Below are 19,840 nucleotides of genomic sequence, written 5' to 3'. Positions count from 1 at the left end.
CCGCACACTTTAAGAGCTAAAGCATATATATCCAAATCAAAAGTAATCCCCCATAACTCCGTGTGACATATTGACGTCTTGTGAAGCAAATTAATTAGTTTTTGCAAGAAACTGAACGCTATTTACAACATTATTAGCGTGAATGCCAAAGCAGGAAATGCCACTGGTGGCGTTTGGTGGCTGTTGGCTATAGATGTTGGTCTTTCTGCGCCACCTATAGAGCGGGAGCGTGAAGCGCACTTCCTTCTTGGCAAAAACTCTGCATTAACCCTGAAAAAAAAAATATATATATATATATATATATATATATATATATATATATATATTCGAATCTCAGAAATGAAAATCGAATGTCAACCCATGGAACGAATATTCGAATATTCTGGTCCAGCCCTAATTCAAAGTCAATGCAAAAAGTGAATATACGCGAACTCACGCGGGGCGATGCAAATGACATGAATTGGGCTGCGAGATTGCCTCGAAAACGCGTTATTCACGTTATTCCCATCGATCGTGTCTTCACGCAAGTTGAAAATATTCAATTTGAGCGAAAAATTTGCATGACACAAAGGTAAATCCTGCTAGTAATCTAGAGCGAGGAATGCGATGCTTCATGTTTGGTGTGTACGCAGCATTAAGACATAACTTATAAATGAAGTTGAAATAATTTAACTTAAATTGTTACAAATTTTATTAAAAAAGTACAAATTTAAATGTTAAAGTAATGTAAAAATATATGTTGATTTTGTTGTCATTTTTACAGTGCAGGTGAATTTAAATCCCAATGTCCATTTTGTTACTAAATTTCATGTTATTCAAGATCATCACAACTAAATCACGACTGTCGTTTAAATAAAATGGATGAATGAAAAGTTCATTCTCATGCCCCCCAGAGTTTCTTGCCGGTTCATGTTTTTGCCTGTGATAATGACTTGCGCTTGAGATCCCATAACACCACATCAGAGCAAGCAGACAGGGGAACTTTAGCTTACATGCTAATTACAAGTCTCAGATAGTTTAGAAATGTAATTGGACAGTGTAATTGCTAACTATGCGTGACAGCAATATGGACACTAGGGACACATAAACTGCCACAGAGAGTTCGGAAAGCTCACTAGATGTTTCACATACACCGTGACTTATTGAGGTCAAGCAGGGATCGTTTATTTAGCGTGACGAGGCAGTAATTTGTGCCGAAATGCAATAAATCACGTAAGTACAAATACACGTCACTGCTGGTATATGAACAAACAGAAGCGGTATAAATTGCGCTTTGTGCTGTATAGAATCCTTTGAGTCCATCACAGCTGGCACGCAAAGAGTTGTTTGCGTAGCCATCAAGTCTACAGACTCTGCAAACAAGAGGGTCTGGATATCTCCGTAAAGTCGTTTTAAATTCAACACAGCAGATAGAAGTCAATTACAATTCTTTAAATGTGAACAATTAACAACTTCAAAGCTAATAGATTTGGATTTAAAGAAATAATCTCATGGTGTCTTTACTGTAAAACAGTTACACTACACTTTAGTCTAAACTCAAAATTTGTGAGTCAAAACACATTTGGAGACTGTGTGGCGCTTACAATGTCTCAACGGAGATCTGATTGACATCACATTTGATTGGACATGAGCAATAATGACAAGGTGCTTCTGTCGGGCAGATAGCTGTGGTATGATGGAGAGAAAACAGTCAAGTCTGTCCCCAAGGCTTGGCACGCTGTGAAAGATACAGAGTTGTCTGATAGACACTTTTGAGGTATAAATAGTCATCTCAGGTCAGGGGTCAGTAAGAGTTTGACATGCTTTGGTGCAGTGGTTACTGATAATTTGACCACAGATTTCTTTAAAAGGTCTCCAGTGTTTCGATAAATCTCGCCTCTTTGAAACGTGATACCCAGATTCTCCCCTATCCCACTGTTTTTACTTTGAAACCAGACTTTGGCAAATAATCAGCTTTGGTGGAGGTTTCTGCACCCCACAGGGCTCTACACAGCGTTTCGTAATTGCCTTCAAAGGAGAGCTTTCAGTTTAAAATATGATTCCATCAAACTGGTTTTATGCCTGGCTAACCAATTCATTTTCAAGCAAAGACTTCAGTATAAGGGAGATTTTAAGTTCTTTGCAACACACTTATTTTTTTCTATTTAAGAAAAGAAGATGTCTGCCTTTGATGGAGCTCTATCTCAGCGTTTATTCTTGGATAGCGGGTGGTCATGAGGTTCAAGTGCCATATTCTAGTTATCTTGCCAGACACTGAAGCCGCCATCTATCCAGACTTCTTAAAAAGACATTGATCCTTTCTCAAAGTCGTGTTTAGCTTTAAGGCCTTTAGCAGTATGAATTTCTTTGGGTTTTCAGTGTTTATGTTATACTTGCTTGAGCTTAAAGGATTTTGCAATAGAGCATCTAAGTGTGTTTGGATTCTTGCAGTTTTTGGAATGCAGGTCTGTGCTTTAACTATTATGCAATGCAGCAACTAAACATGAATAATTTTGCAAATAATAATTTTAAAATAATAATATAAAAGCTTAATATAAAAGTTTTAGCAGGTGTTGTCTGTGTTTGTTTGGGGTCTTTCATGGAGTGGTTCCGGAACTTACCTCATTCCCTGACAGTTTTTTTTTTTAAAGTTGCCCACTAGCATTTATTTTAGATTTTTACAAAAGTTTCACAAAATGACTTCCAGGAAAATTTTCTTCTATAAATATATAAACATACAAATGAAGAGTTTGGTTCCAAAACGCAATAAATGCCATTTTTGAAAAAAAAAAAAGAGTTACTGCCAGAATCAGTATTATATTAGATCAGTATTTAAAAGTAAATTCTTAATTTTTCGCCAAAATCCAATATCCGCCGCGTTATTCTGTCATCTTTTCTTCCTTTTTCCCAAAATGCAATAAACGCCACTCCCCCTTTTCTACAGAATGCCATAAATCCCCTCCACAGATTACAGCACACCATAACACGCACCATATCACATTGACCCCAGGGGATCTTATGAAAAACTTTACATTATTTTACGCAAAGTCAACGAAAATCGAGCAGGACCAAAACATTTTACAGCTGATCGCTGTGAAAAACGTTAAGCGACAACGTCAAGTATAACCGCAGCAATGACAGTGATCTTAATATGATAAAGTAAGTGTTTTGATTAATGACATTAATGTTTATATTTTTAATTAGTGTGTACAACTAGTCAACTAAATGAATATAACATGGCAAAGATGAATGCACATTTATATAGGCTATTGATTCAATAGATTTATAGCATTTTGAATAAAAACTTGTCATGGATTTATTGCATTTTGTGGAAAAAATAATCCGTTTTTGTAATAAATCTTTGAAAATCAAGTTATGGATTTGAATTTTTAATGTTTTTATAACCTAAAGATGCTATGTGAAAGTTTGTAACAGAAAATAGTTGTTTTCATCTTGTCACTTTCTTGGTATAGAACACACGTTTTTACCTAAATTTGTCAAAATGTCCAATTTATTGCGTTTTTTAACCAAACTCTTCAAATATACCAAATGAAAGAACAGACCATCTGCTATCAAACAAACAAAATGGTAAAAAACTGTTTCATCCTATCTTCATTTGTTCTCTCTTTATAAACTCTTAAATATGGGCAGGTTCTTTTTCAGAAATACCAAAAAAGCAAAAAGCTGAAATAATTGCATTTTTGTAAAGGAATTTTGTTAGAGATCAGATTCAGAATGATTATCAAAACATACACAGAGTTTAAAATTTGAAAAAAAATTGTTTTTGCCTCAGTGTTTTATAAAAATTGGGTAAGAGCATCTAGTGGATAATAGTGGTATTACAGATTATGGTAAAAACTTTCAAGTGTCATTGGCAGGTAAATGTTTTCTCTTAATTGACGAGATAACTCGTCATAACTTTTTATGTTTAAGTCCTATAATTGGGTCCCCAGTGCTTGTATCAACCTAGAAAATGTGAAAAACTCAGTTTTGGTAAACCATTTCCTGCAAGCATATGAGAAAAATAGGTCTGGCTCCCCTTGTGATGTCAGAAGGGGATAATACCGCCTCTTAATTTGCACTATCCAACAACAGCACTGTCATTTAGTGCAGAGATCAGCTCATTTGCTTTTAAAAGGACACACCCAAAAACGGCACATTTTTGCTCACACCTACAAAGTGGCAATTTTAACATGCTATAATAAACTATCTATAGTGTATTTTGAGCTAGAACTTCACATCAGGGTTTCCCGCAGCACTTTGCAGTTCGGGCGACCCACCTAAGCTGGGAAACTGTACGGCCTTAACTAGGTCGTCCAAAAAAAAAAGGCCGCCAAGTGCATCTCGGAGAATAGCGCGGATGCGCTTCACACTGCGAGCGTGCATGCGCGCCACACGACTGAAAGACGTGGTCAGTCACTGTCTGGAGGATAACACGTGTCCGTGAGAACTGTAAGTGGACTAATTTTTTCGGTTTATTTAAGCCTGTTATTGTATTCATCTATAGTTCTTGCAAATTTAAATTAAGTTAGCTGGTGATTTTGTTGTTTGAGCAACCTGCTAGCTAGGTTGCATGTGCCTGTTGATTCGATATAATTGTTAAGCGCTCTTGCATGCTCACGTTATTTAGGTGCATTATTTACATGCTGCAGTAGTTACACTCCTTAAAGATAATGTAATTAATAGTGGGAATTAATCAGTTTTTACAATCTTTTACAATCTATCATTGTTCGCCAGACGTTCTACAACATCTGCGATCAGTTTGTGTTTATTAACCCTTTAGTTTCACTTCATCACGCAGCTATTCCCATTACAGGGTATCTTTAAAAACATTTAATTTATTAACTCTTTCACCGCCAGCGTTTTTTAAAAAAAGTTGCCAGCCAGCGCCAGCGTTTTTCATGATTTTCACAAAAGTTCAATGCCTTCCAGAAAATGTTCTTCTTCAAATATATAAACATACAATATACCAAGTGAAAGAACAGACCCTCTGTTTTCAAAAAAAAAACGTTTCATCCTACCTTCAGTAGTTCTTTAGTAATCAGCTTTTGAATATGGGTAGGTTTCTGCAAAAACACCACATTTTGAGCAAAAAGCTGAGATAATTCCATTTTTGTGACGGACTTTTCATAGAGATCCCATTCAGAGAGATCTTTAAAACAGACACGGACATGCAGCAGCTTGCCATAGGGCAATACTTCCGGTTTTAAAAAGTTGCGGAAGGGCGCCACCTAGTGGATAATAGTGTATTGCGGAAAGACGGAAATACTCGTCATTGGCGGGGAAGCGTTTTCTCTTAATTGGCGAGATATCTCGTCAATGGTGGTGAAAGAGTTAATAATCTAACACGGTCTCACACCCATGGCGTCAATATTTGACGACACTTGACCATGCGTCAATATGTTGACGCGGAGGGTATACCTTTCGCGTCATTTTTTGACGAAGTGGGGACTTCAATACTATTGGGTACGCGAAATTAAACAGTTGTCGCCTGGCATTGGGGTTAGGGAAAGGTTTGGGTAAGGATGTCATTATGTAAATCTAACCCTAAACCGACGCGAAAATGGTAGAAAATGGTAAGAAAATAGGAAAGAGAATGCAACGGACTTAATAGTATTGAAGTCCCCAGTTCGTCAAAAAATGACGCGAAAGGTATACCCTCCGCGCCAACATATTGACGCATGGTCAAGTGTCGTCAAATATTGACGCCATGGGGTGAGACTGGGTTGAATAATCTAGTATGTGTTCATTTTCTGTCATAGTTTCTTCAAAATGAAGTTTTTTTTAGTGTTTTTAATAAAAATATTTTAATTTATATCATGATGCGTATGTCCCGCCCCTTTGATTACCACGCCCCCCGGCCCAAACCACCTTAACTAACAAATTTTCTATGGGAAACCCTCCACATACATACTTCGGGGACACCAAAGATTTATCTGACATCTTAAAAAAGTTTTGTGAAATGTCCCTTTTAAACCAGAAAAAAGGGACAAAGCCAAACACTGTGTTTAATGAACCTAAACATTTCCATATTTCACCCAACCATAGGTTGAAACTACCCGGCATTTTGAGTTAATACATCCCAGCTTCCAGTTAATTTATAACCTAATAATTGGGTTAGTCCCTTTTTGACCCATCCATGCATCAAATAATTTTAAGAGTAAATGCTCATTCCCTTGTTACATACCCTATGTGCAATAGTTTTTAATATCTTTATTCAGTTCAGACAATTTCACATAAAATCAATCATGCATAAAATGCTAATTTTTAGGTTCAATATATCAGTGACTGCTGATGGTAAAGGTCCCTCTTAATAGCTAAAACAGGTCAGAGAGGATTTTTGCTCTGCGAGAACATGAAGTTCACCGCTGTTCAGGAGAGATTTTACTTGTCTGTACAAAATTTATGCATTAATGAATTTTCTGGAATGGAGGTTTTTCGAGTCATAAATTGCTTTGACCATTGAGTGACTTTAGATTAGAGAGAAACTCACACACACATTCATTATCTTAGCTGTCTTGAAGCTCCCACACCTACACTGAACTATCAGTATGTTCATTGGTTTTTCTGTCACTGTTCGCCAGTCTGTAAATCTGAGGTCAGTAATCTCATCTTGCAGATCTGGTGGGCTGCCGTGTGAATATTAGTGAGTTCAACGTACGTAAACTCTCTCTCTCTCTCTCTCTCTCTCTCTCTCTCTCTCTCTCTCTCTCTCTCTCTCTCTCTCGCTTAATTAGTGGCTTGTCTTTAATGCTGCATATGTGTGGTACGAGACCTGCAAGATGTAATAGGAGGATTAATCTCGGTTCATGTCTTTAGTGAGCACAAGCAGTGTTGAGGAAAATGCTCTCAGGTCTTTAAAGCCTTGCTCGTAATTTTCTCTGTGCTCCTCAGGACAGACATTTTGCTCAGACACTTGAGCCAAAACTGACCTTCAGGCTTGAAAGTGATGCAGTGCTGACCTGTCTTCTCTAGCCATTATTATTATTTTGGGCCACTCTGCCTTAAAGGTACAAACTCTTATAAAGGCAATGAAAACAACACGTACATGCATCTTATCTATTGAGAATCTTTCCGCAATCTTTCTTTTTCTCTAGGGTGGCATTTGTGAGTCTTATGTAAATGTAAAAAGAGAAATTGTAAAAAGCTTTAAATGCATGGTTTCTTGCCTTCCTTTCACTCATTTATTGTATTCACCGGCTGGTTAAACTTGCATGGGAATTTTCCCCCTTTTATCCTGCTGTGTTTTGTTCTCTTACTGCCTGCTGTTAGGCCACTCTCTAAAGAGCCTGTAGGCATTTGAGGCAGGTTACAGGTGGGGCTCGTGCAGGTTAGACAGCACGTTTTTTGTCTCGCCCTCATGCCTGAATGCATGAGACGACCTCAGTGTGCATCCACGCTGAAATGAAAGATTATTAATAGAGCAGATACAGCCCGTGGTCTCAGGACCAGAATGAAACAGATGTTGATGGTTGCCATTCAGAATTATTTCAGCCACTAAGTTTTAAAGAGGCCCATTTTACAGACAGGTACACAGTGATCTGGGGCAGACGAGGACATGTGGACAGTCAGTTTTCAAATGTGCAGAATAGGGGTGGGCAATAAACTGATTAACCGGTAGAAATTTGTCAACTGGTAAAGATTTTGCGCTGTCGTCTCTATCGCGGTTACGCGCCCACGTCACGCTCCTTTGTGCGTGGTCACGAAAACTTAACGTTTGTACACGGGGCTTCAGACTAACTTTTTTCACTAGGAGCACAGTGGCCCCCAACTGAAAATTTTAGGGGCGCAACCAGAAAATTTAGGGGCACACACAGTGGCGGTTCTAGTCAAATTTCACTAGGGGGGGCAAGGAGGGGCCAGTGTTTTACCAGAGGGGCACATAAAAAAATGGCAAGAAATTATATTTAAAGATTATAGGGGTGGTTACAGGAATTAGTTTCAGACAGGACTAGGTCTTAGTTTAATTAGGAAATATAACAAGTTTTAACAAACATGCCTTACTAAATACAGTACTTGTGTGCATTTTGAAGCAAAACAAAGGGCACTGATGTATTTTAAGATATGGCATTGCAAGTTGTTTTCAGTTTGGGCAGCTCTTACATTTATTTTGGTCTAGGACTAGTCTAATCCCTTTCCGGGAAACTGTAAAGTAAAATAAAGTTTACGGGGCAATCATATAAATATTTATTTAATACAAGAGTGAGTGCAGGTGCAAAAGGAGAGCTTGGCTCTTTTCTAAAGCCCCCCAACCAAAAATCATGGGTGCATACTTAATAAACTTTATGAAATGCAAACTTTTATAAAGACAAACGTTTGTTTTAGTTTACATATAAACACACATTGCTAGACAGTTAGGGACCACAATCTAATCAGTATTTAAATAAAATTTATTTTATATTGTAAACATTTTTATATGTAACATTTAATTATATTCCTCCAATTTTATGCATGTATATGTAAGAGCATAATTACAGTGCTTTGTACAATGTGTAAACTTTAAAAAGTTAGCGAGATGTTGTTTTTGCCAGTTGTTCATGAGTAACAGCTGTGAATGATCACAACGCGCTTATGCAGCCACGTCACAGGAGAAAAAGTGAACAGTGTCCCAATGTCAAGTCAGCTAGAGTCCTTACCACTTACCAGTGCCCAAACCTGCATACACATTCTCAACATCGGGAGATTGGGAACGAATTTGAGACACACGCCGAGCAGCAGCCGCAGCCTGCTACAGTGATTGGGTGCGCCGCTCTAATTTGCCCGTGTAGAACGTTGAGTCGCATTAGTTTTGCTTTTGGTGCTCGCGTGTAAAATCAAAATAAATTTACTTTTTATTTGGTCAGCACGGGGTGGCCACAGGGGTGGCCAAGGACATGTCTACAGAGGCAGGGGCCACCCTTGGCCTCCGTGTAGAACCGCCACTGGGCACACACTGTAAATCAACATGATAACCAAATATTCACATTTCTACTAATTTCCACTGTATTACTAATAAATACTTTAATGATAGATGCAGAAAGGACAATGTGCCGTTTCAAATTCAGTGTCACATCACAAAAAAGGTCAAATTTACTGATCACACATGTGCGACTGGATGTAAAATTCAGTGGCACACTCTCAAATTTTGGTGGCAAAATGCCACTATTTGGTGGCAGTCTGGAGCCCTGGTACACGTATTTAAGCATCGCAGTTTTAAAACAAGTACTTTAAAGGCATTAAACACACACAACAGATCTATATGCATGAGCTCTTTCTGTGTGAGAGGAGCGCACACGTCGCGCAACCGCTGTTCATTAAGCTTGTGAGCATTTTTCCCGCTCTATTTGCCTTAAATACATATATGTGTCAAAATTCCTGTCTTTGCAAGTATCCTCATAAACACGACCATTTAGGGCTTAAGAGAAAGTGAACAGTTAAAAGAGTAACATAGGGTCCGGACTTTGGTCTTAAAGGGGAAGTTACCTAATTTTGCTCCTGTCTGTCACTCATGTTTATGAAACATTAAGAGAAAATCTCTCAGGTTTTTGTGAGAATTATGAACATTTCTATGGTTTTAAAGATTTTAATAAAAGAAAAACCTTATTAAAACATAAAAAAAACTTCTACCGTGATACATATCGTTATCATGATATAAAATGAATCCTATCGTGATAGAAGATTTTGGTCATATCGCCCACCCCTAGTGCAGAAATCACATTTATTTTATTATTCTCTCGCATAAATTCTCAGAAATAAAGGTACAAATAATGTCCCTAGGATGGAAATTTTAAATGGTCCTAATATGTACTTTTACTTTTAGGTACTTTATTGTACTTTTGGAAAATGTACCGCCCCAATGACAACTTTTGTACATTCTTGTACCTTTTATTCTGAGAGTGTACTTTGTTTAGAGGTGTCAGTGTTATTCCTCGCAGGCACTAAAATCCATTATTTACTGTCCCAGTGAGGAGAAACCAAACTTTAAAGACTTATTCTGTGATTTTCTTCAGGTGTAAGAGAGAAATGAGAAATCCATTAGAGGTCATACTTTATCATTCTTCAGACATTTCAGCAAATGTTACTGCCAGAAAGGCTTTTTTAGTCTAATGTAAATTCACATTTTACACATTTTTCAGGTTTATGGAACACCAATTTATCTTACAACACACTGCCAGAAAAATGGTCAGTATATGATCCCAAGTTGTCACTGGGGCAGTACTCCAGGTACAGATATATACATTTTGTACCAATACAGTATGTAGCTTTGTCTGAGGTAGTACTAATATGCACTCTTTAGGTGCAAAGGTGTACTTTTTGAAAGGGACCAATTTTTTGGACAGTATATTAAGTACATTTCATATATGTTTACATTAGCATGTCGCCTTTTTAGAAACACAGGGAGAACACGATGAGCTCTTTATTTACTGCTTAACATACATTTTCATATTATTTTTTTAGATTTGTTATATTAGTTTTATTTTTGTTTCTTGCTTTTTGTATTTGAGGGGAAACTGCCTCCTGGTCTCCTTGGAGAAAACGGCCCCAATGTCAGTTAAAGAAAAACATTTCTTGCTCTCTCTCTGGTTAAGGTTTCTTTCAATCTATCTTCTTGTCTGTACATCTGTCTTGTTCCCTCCATTCAGATAAATGGGCATGTTTGATCACTAAGAGTTTCCCCTGGAGCAAGAGATGGATACAGACATAGAAAGAGGAGAGCAAAGACCCTCACGGACCTATTCGTGAGTTTACTCTACCTCTATGCAAATGAAAGATCTCTTGTATCTTCTGAGTTCTATTTTAGGTGTTTGAAAAGCAGCATGGAGACTTGCTCAAGGATATACATGCTATAGATTGCAGGAAAGACCGGCATAATGCATGAGATGTGTATGTATGTGTGGGTTTGTGCTCCTGCACACATGAATGCCTGTTTCGCAAAGTCTGAATGCTCGAAGGATCTCATCATTTCAGGGTTTCATCAATCCACTCTTCTCACTAACCCTCAACACTAAGCCACAAGCCATAAAGCTTATCAAAAATCTCCCACCCGGTATAAACACCACGCAATGAATTATAAGTGCCGTTTACTTCAGAAATTATGGCATCAGTTCAGTTTAGTTCTCTATAGAAAAACTTTGATGCTAAATGTACCTTGATCGTTTGCTGTTTCTATTCAAGTGAAGATCGCTTCAAGTATGTGACCATGATCTTAGTGGATCTTTCGCTGATCCTTTAATACTATTCTTTATGTGCCAAATGTTCAATATTGCAGTACAGTATGCATCTGTATAATGTAAGTTGAAATAACATCTTACGCCGATTATGCTTAATAAACTGATAACATGTGGGGTCATGTAAACACGTAAAATTTGTTCTTTTATCGAGGAAAGCCAATAAACGGCGTAAGCAAAATCCGATCAGCACAGGTAGTTTTTTGCTCATTACCCTGATTTCGCTTGGCATGTAAACACCTTAACCGGCTTTCTCACAGTTTTGTCCATGTGCACATGTCTCCGCATGTGAAAGATAAACGTCAGACGCGGAAGTAAGCGCAAAGTAACGCATAAAAGTCTCTGCTCGACTAAAGCAGTTGGCAGAGAAAGCTCATGTTACATTTACTGCAGACATGAGAAGAGATACAACAGTATAACTTAAGACAAATAGCCATCAGCTTTTTGAACGACTATTATGTACTCACTATTATGACTTCACTGCCTGCGAAAAACCTGACAAATGTCCAAGTCCCATGTAAACGCAGTTGTCTGCATAGCTGGCTTATTGATTTGCATGTAAATGCACGAAAACTATAATAAGCAGATTTTTGATAGTTATTCACTTATGCATATAAACGCACTCAGTTAAGGACCCCTCACCTTAACTAAAAATGTGAGTCTGGTTTTTAAGTATGATTTGATATAAAGACACATTTGACATTAAACTGTGATGATTTCTCACCCATGCATTTCCAGAAGCAATATATATGACGCTGTCCAAGGTGCTGAAAAGAAACCTGCAGCTCTCTCTCTCTCTCTCTCTCTCTCTCTCTCTCTCTCTCTCTCTCTCTCTCTCTCATGTTGTGGGAATGATCTGAAAAGTATGACATGGTTTAAATGCCTAGTTGCCATGGATACACTCATATAGGTGTTATTTTCCAGAAACACAAGTTACTCCAGCAGTTTTGTCATGAAAGTTTAACAGTCGGCTTAAAGCTTTTGGAGAAAACTGTGAGCATAATGCATGTGTTTTCCTAAGGTACTTTCCTTCAGTAAGTTGGCTGTGTGTCAGTGGCTCAGTGCACAAACTTTGTCCGGCCTAGCTCATGAATTTTAATGACATTATCTGACGTTTAGTTGAACTGAACTGTTGAAAAGTGGACAGCGGTGGGTAAGTGCCAGCGGGAACTCCTGTGCATCCGTTCAGCCCAAATCCGAAGCAACCGGCTGGCAGAGACTACAGTTATCTTAAAATAATTGTTTTTACACAGCTAGCATTTTTTTCTAGCATATTTTTCTACACCCCACGAAGCACAAAATGTCTTTAAACACAGTGATTACCTCCCAAACAGCAAAAGTGAAGGCGACATTTTAGTTATAGTAGTTAGACTTTTATATTTTAAAGGGGACATTTCACAAGACGTCAAATAAACCTTTGGTGTCCCCAGAGTATGTAGGTGAAGTTTTAGCTCGAAATAAAATATAGATAATTTATTATAGCATGTTAAAATTGCCACTTTGTAGGTGTGAGCAAAAATTTGCTGTTTGTGGGTGTGTCCTTTTAAATGCAAATAAGTTAATAACTGCACAAAATGACAGTGCCGTGGTTGGATAGTGCAGATTAAGGGGCGGTATTATCCCCTTCTGACATCACAAGGGTAGCCAGATTTCAATGAGCTATTTTTACATGCTTGCAAAGAATGGTTTATCAAAACAAAATTATTGGGTTGATCTTTTTCATGTTTTCCAAGTTGATACTGTAGAAGCACTTAAACGTGGAAAAAGTCAGATTTTCATAATATGTCCTCTTTAAATCTTTCCACCAGCTTCTAGTTCACCCCTAAATCAAGGTCGTTTACATTTTATTTACATTTATTTATTTTGCAGTTGTTTTTCCAAAATGATCTTATGACAGAAATGCAAAATAATATACAAAACTATATTATCAGGGGTTTCATAATTAACCGTTATGTGTTTATTACCTTAGAACGAGACCTTTTTATCTACATACACCGAGGGTCCCCTTACATGGAAGTCGCCATTTTGTGCTGCCATTTTTTTACAGAAGCCCTTAAAGGACAATTTTTTTACTAAGTTGTCTCCGCCAATGACATGTTTGTCCGGTGGCGCCTACCGTAGCTTCTCTATGTGTTTTTTTAAAAGCGAGGAGTGAGCTGTGGACTAAGCCGTTGGTTGCAATTCGCAACCTCACCACTAGATGCCACTAAAATGTACACACTGCACCTTTAACATTTATTCTGAAACTGGAACTGGAAAATGTTAATTCACTGATTCTTATCATAAACCCCTATTCCCTGTATGTTTGAGAAATACCATTTATGGATCAAAGTTTCCGTGCATGACTTTGAAAAACTGTGAAGATAATCTCACTGATTTGCTGTATTACTTAAGACTGTGTCAGCAGATTACTGCATGAAATCCTTCCTATACCGAGTTAATGGTGCGGCTTTGCAATGACGTCACATTTCCCCAGACAGCGAGCAGGGATTTGTCCTTTCTTTGGCAAAGCCTCATTATACACACTCACAATCACAGACAGCTCTGTCGTGTCTTTCTAGCCTGATTCTGATTGGACTTTTTTCCGTATCCGTGTATGGACTAAAACATTGTTTCTAAACTGCACACAGTATTTCGTCCTACATTTATGCAGGCGTTTTGATCCATAAGGACTGACAGTGCATTCAAGCTAAAGATTCAATGAGTTTGTATGTTTTACTGGGATCTAACCTTTGACCTATTGGCTTTGCTTGGGCCATGCTCCACCAATTGAGTATCTTTTAGGTTCTCTGCGTTCTCTTTCTCTCTCTCTCTCTCTCTCTCTCTCTCTCTCTCTCTCTCTGAGGCATTTTATGTGTGTGTGTGTGTGTGTGTGTGTGTGTGTGTGTGTGTGTGTGCGTGTGTGTGTGTGTGTGTGTATGTGTGTGTGTTAAGAGGGCGTATGTGTGAAGAGAGAGTCATGTTCTGTCATCAGTATGGCAGGGATATAAAATGTCAGTGCAAGGCTGTTGGTAATACACTATCTCCCCCACAGTTACAACACACACAAACACACACAGCTAAATTCTAGCAGTTCTCATGCATACACATAGACACGCTGAATCTGTGGCTCACAGATCAGAGCATGTGAAACAGCCATTTACAATGCAGTGATCTGACAGGAAACATATTCTGACGTAGAGCTGCTTATACCCTCGTGTGCTTATAAAAGCCATGGGTTGACGACAAAAGTTGACTGCTTTTTACACATTTAAGGTCTGAATGCCATTGCAAAAACTTTACTTCAGGAATTTAATGTGTGATGTCCAATTCATTTAAAAAGATAATGGACTTGATACAAGAAGTCATCAACATATTGTAAGCACCCCTCAGAAATGTACTAACTGTAGTGTCAGATTATAGCTTGAGGTTCATGACAGCATGTCTTTTATAGACTTCATTTGTATTATTTAGCCCTCTTGTAGCTTGGCTAGGAGAGCATTGAAGTTCATTTCAGATGTAACAAGTTAAAGGAAAACACCACCCCTTTTCTATATTTTACTGTTTTTTACTTCAACGTAGACAAAGTAATACATACCTATCTTTTTTAATGTGTGAACTTAATCTTTGTACAGCGTGTTGTGAATGTGTTAGCATTTAGCCTAGCCACATTCATTCCTTATGATCCAAACATGAATTTAGAAGTTACCAAACACTTCCATGTGTTCCCTATTTAAAGACGTGAGTAGTTACACGAGTAAGTATGGTGGCACAAAATAAAATGTGGCGATTTTGTTAAGCGAAAAAAAATTTGAACTGTATTGTATGGCGGAAGAACACTTAGGGCCGATTCACACCGGCTGCGTGGTGTATCTGTTGCGTGTCAGTTGTGTGGCGGCTGCGTCGCGTTTTCTGTGTCTGTACATACCAGAAGCGTGGCTGATGCGGCGCTGACGCGCTGCTGCTGCTCTAGGTGGTATATATTTTGCCTGGAAACGCTTCCAAGACGCTTGCGTGTGGCATGAAAATAGGCGTCGGTCCTATTCCTAGCATGCACGCGTGCGTGTCATGCAGGCGGTGTGAACTGTCAAGCCTGCTAACATGGGAGCCTAAATAAAAACGGACATGCCACGCAGCTGAGACGCACACGCCATGCAGCCGGTGTGAATCGGCCCTTAGTTTGCAGCACTTCAACCTCAGCGCTCAGTAACATTATCACCCGCTCGCTCAAACTTCCTTCAATACTACTGCGCCCAAGGTCGAAGTGCTGCAAACTAAGTGCTCTTCCGCCATATAATATAGTTCTCATTTTTTTCTAGCTTAAAAAAATCTCTGTTTTATTTTGTGCCACCATACTTACTCGTGCAACCCCTCATGCAACAGTCTCCAAATAGGGAAAACATGGAACATTGGTGGCTTCCAAATTCATCCCTGTTTGGATCCCAAGGAATGAATGGGGCCAGGCCAAATGCTAACACATTCACGACGTGCTGTACAAAGATTAGATGCATGCATTGAAGAAAGATAGGTATGTATTGATTCGTCTAGGTTGAGGTAAGAACATAGTAAAATATTGAAAAAATATTAAACTCCAAGTGGATTTACATACTAACAAAATGTATAGCTTGAATGAACTTTAAAAAACAATTAATGTATGTAATTTTTAATAGAGGTCTGTATTAGTTTAGATACACATTCAATATTTTTATCGTCACTATTAGATCATGATGCATGAATGATTTTGATTTTCTAAATACTGAACATTCCATCTGTTCAATTACATTTCCTCAGATTCTGACTGCTTAGGATAAACCGACACACTTTTCTGAGGATTCAGTTTGCTGTACGCAGATCCGACTGACTCACATATAATCTCCCTTGCATATTTGAAATACAGGCACGGAATCCATATTTATTTGCAACACTTCTCTGAAGTGTAATTCAGCTGAAAAAATTGGCCCATGAGTCATATGTCAGCGAGCATTCGTTTTCCCATCAGAAACCATTCCGGTCGGGTTTCTCTGGTTCCCTTGTGCGTGGAGACTATGTGTTATGTTTCGTAATGGAACGAATGAGATGACAGCATTCGACTGTCCTGTGTGAAGACTTTAGCTCATCGGATGTGAAAAAGCTGACTAATGCACAGTACTAGATGTTCCTGCCCATATGCTCATCTATCAAATCTCTGATCACATTATAGTAAGCCGGGACATTGCTCACTATTATCCCACTGGATTTATAGAAGGCACGGTATGTATCGCATTTTTAGAAGAATTATTGTTTAATGTATTTGTATTACAGATGGGGTCTACATGCTGGATAGCATTCTGAGATGTGTTTGTTTTTCATTAGCTGTATCAAGTTTGTCAGTTTGTTGTTTTCTGTCCCCTAAAACCCAGCTACAGTGCTGTCTGTTACTCTGACAGAGACTGATTTTGACATTTAGTCTGTGGGGCAGTAAATGACTGCCTGACCTGTAAGAATGAATACATGAGATCCGCCCCAAAATTCACTTACGTATACAGTACACTCATACATTTATACATACGACCTAAAAATATAACCAAGCCTTTCGAAACAACATTTTTAGACTTTTTATTAGAAATGTTTAGAATTCACCACTGCTGTTATAATGCATTACAATGTTAGAGGTAAAATAAAATAAAAATCTCCCATGAGCTATCCTCATCCAGAAGCGTCATGCCCATTCAAACTGAGGGGGCACTTGCCCCCTCGGTTTTTTAAGCCAAATGGATTTTGCATGCAACCTCAAAATCAAAGAAGCGTCCATTAATCTGTCACTTGTCTTTTAATCTGATTAATATGCAAAATATTATTAATTCCGGGTCTCCATCCTTGTCACTTTTCAGAGATTTTTGCCATTTTGATAGTGTTTTGATCATGTTACATTACTTTATTCTGGCGGCAGGTGCTGCAGACAGTGCAGTCGCAGACGTCATCAGCGTCTGAGCGTGCTCACAAGCTTTTTGCTGTTGCATTTTGCTATCTGAGGAATTAAAACGTGTAAGAAACGCTCACAACATTTCCAAACCCCAGTACGGTTATGTGCAGTTAACCTCCTCTGTGTAGAAAATGTATGGTTTAAAATGTGACAGTCTTGATGTTATAGTAGATTTCTATTCATCTTGGTACAACGCCAAAGTTCGCCACAGTTCACGGGGGCGCGAAATCACACATGCTCACATATGAGGTTATAACTTTATCTAAACATTTTTTTTATAATTATTGAACATTTAAATCAATCCCGTGGCTATAGCTTAAGTAATGTTTTTGTTTTGTTTATATACTTTATGGATTTAAAATTATATTAATTTGATAGGATAATGCAGTTGTTGTGCAAAATGCATTAATGACACAAATTAAACAAAACGTAAATAAACTAAACATGCCGTTTAGATATAAATATGATGCCAATATGTCATTATTCTGATTGAATAGTATTTGATATAAAAGTTAGTCAACACTTTTATTTTGGAGGATTTTGGATAAAGGCAGGGGCGCTCAAATTGTTAGAAATGTAAGTGCCATGGAAAAGACTGAAAGCTATAATATTTCGTTTGATGTCTGTGTATGCACAAATTTCTGTGAGCTGTGCACACTGTGCCCCCTTAAAAAAAATGGTGCACGAGGCCCCTGCCCTCATCGATATACTTTCTTTTTGTAACATCTTAAGCTGAATGTTTGTCACAATTCACTCTCATTGCCATACAATTCAGTTGCGGCTGGTGACTGCTCTTCCAAGGGGCGCAAATTTAAAATATGTGTTCGGGGTGTCATGTAAGTTGCTTGTGTTTTGAAAATATGTGTTTGTTGCTTGCGTCATCTGAACCATGTGGATCTCATGTTTTTTTTTTTTTTTTTAAATAAGTGCCTGCTTCACACGCATCAAAACCGTTTATGATAAAAAAGACGCTCACGTTCACAAAATAAATTTTTTGACAAGACACGTGATGCACACTCGACGCGCTGAACACATATTTTGAAATTACGAACCAAACACATGATGGGCTACATACATGTTGTGACGAACTTCGCATTGTGCGCCCTGGAAAAAAGATTTCATTAAAAAAAAAAAAAAATCCTGTCATAATTTACTCAGTCTCATGTTGTTACAAAACCTGTATAAATTTCTATGTTCGGATGAACACAAAGGAAGATATTTTGAGGAATGTTAGTAACCAAACCAACCAAAGGCCCCATTGACTTCCATAGTAGGAAAAAGAACACTATGGAAGTCAATGGGGCCTCTGATCATTTGGTTACAGACATTCCTCAAAATATCTTCCTTTGTTCATCAGTAAAAAGAAATTAATACAGGTTTGTAGCAACATGAGAGTTAGTAAATAATTTATGAAATAATGAGAATTTTCATTTTTGGGTGAACTATCCCTTTAATACAAAAAAGAAATGTGGAGAAGTAAAGAAGAGACATTAGACAGACAAAGAAGAAATGTGGTTAGATGTGGATAATGAACCCTGCATATGACATCATTCTTTATGATTTGTTGCATCATCAAATAAGGAGCATCTGTAACCTTTATTTTCAGTGTCCAGGGAATTATTGCTCTGTTGTACTAGACTCTGATATGAGTCAATGAGGCAATATAAAGAGATGGCATTCAATTGAATATACATTACAACACTCAATATACTGTGGGAAAGTAAGCAATGCTTTTTAATGACAAATCTCAATCATCTTGTTGTTAACAAGGGGTCAGACTTTGACTGATAAGCATGGGCATGTTAAGCCCATTACAACAATTTTGACTTCTTACAGAATGTAACAAATTCTCCCCATCAACTAAAAAAATTGAGCACAAAGTATTTGTTTTTTATCGATTATTTGTCATGTTATTGAAACGCAAGCTTGGCATGCAGTTTCTGGAAGCTTGGAGAGATTACAGTATTTCCCCAGTAGATGCATTCAAGAGCTTTAGCCTACTTGTACGGCTAGAAATAGCTGCCTGGGGGCGTTAACTACGAAGGCCGAAATAAAGCTTTGCTATGATAAATGCAGTCCAGAGTTATAATATTGTTCCCTTTACCGCTTTTTCAATATTTATTGTGTCCTCCTTTGTATTTCGGTTCATGTTTAGAATTACAATGCCAGCTCTATGGGCTGCACTGTGTTGATCTGACCTGAATTGTAGATGGTGTGTTATTATTATATTAGTATAAAACATGGATGGTTTGTTCATCTGCACTCTCTTCTTCTTTCTCACAATGTCACGCGACCCTTAATTTAGCCCTCATTAATATCACAGCAGTGTGAACTTGCATTACCATAGTCATCTAATTTCATCACAAACCAGCAATTGAGAGATCATTAATAGCACAACATCCCTTCCGATACACTGCCTTAAGTAAATACAGCGATGTTCTTGACAGGAATTACATTTTAATGGAACACATTAACAGAGGGAGTGTGAGTCAGGGGCCCCTGGGGGCCAACCCGAAGGGATCGCAGAACCTTATTAGTGAGGTAAAATCTCTCAGATGAGTGGTCAACCCAAGGTCCTGACCTAGTTCAGTCAGACCAGATCCCACAAGTACGCTTTTTATTTCAAAAGTGGAAGATATATGAAGAGAGGTTGAAAGAGGCATATAAATGGACTGCAAGGGCCCTCTGCTATAGCGTGCTGGGGAAATCCATC

The 19,840-nt window shown here is 38.1% G+C and overlaps 1 protein-coding gene across 2 annotated transcripts in view; it reads left to right on the top strand.

The window, feature by feature from the left end:
• Positions 1 to 19,840, top strand: part of ajap1 (adherens junctions associated protein 1) — a 64,098-nt gene that overhangs the window by 8,983 nt on the left and 35,275 nt on the right. Inside the window, exon 2 of one of the 2 annotated variants that reach the window (XM_055168355.2) lies at positions 10,602 to 10,697. The exons of the other annotated variant lie outside the window; for it this stretch is intronic. Coding sequence (XP_055024330.1) covers positions 10,648 to 10,697 — 50 coding nt within the window. The 5' untranslated portion in view covers positions 10,602 to 10,647. The remainder of the gene's footprint in view (positions 1 to 10,601; positions 10,698 to 19,840) is intronic. 2 annotated transcript variants of the gene reach the window in all.

The sequence above is a fragment of the Misgurnus anguillicaudatus genome, chromosome 5 (assembly GCF_027580225.2).
Source record: "Misgurnus anguillicaudatus chromosome 5, ASM2758022v2, whole genome shotgun sequence".
Classification (NCBI taxonomy): Eukaryota; Metazoa; Chordata; class Actinopteri; order Cypriniformes; family Cobitidae; genus Misgurnus; species Misgurnus anguillicaudatus.
The sequence above is the reverse complement of the archived record's forward strand: the minus strand, read 5'-3'. Positions and strand labels throughout refer to the sequence as shown.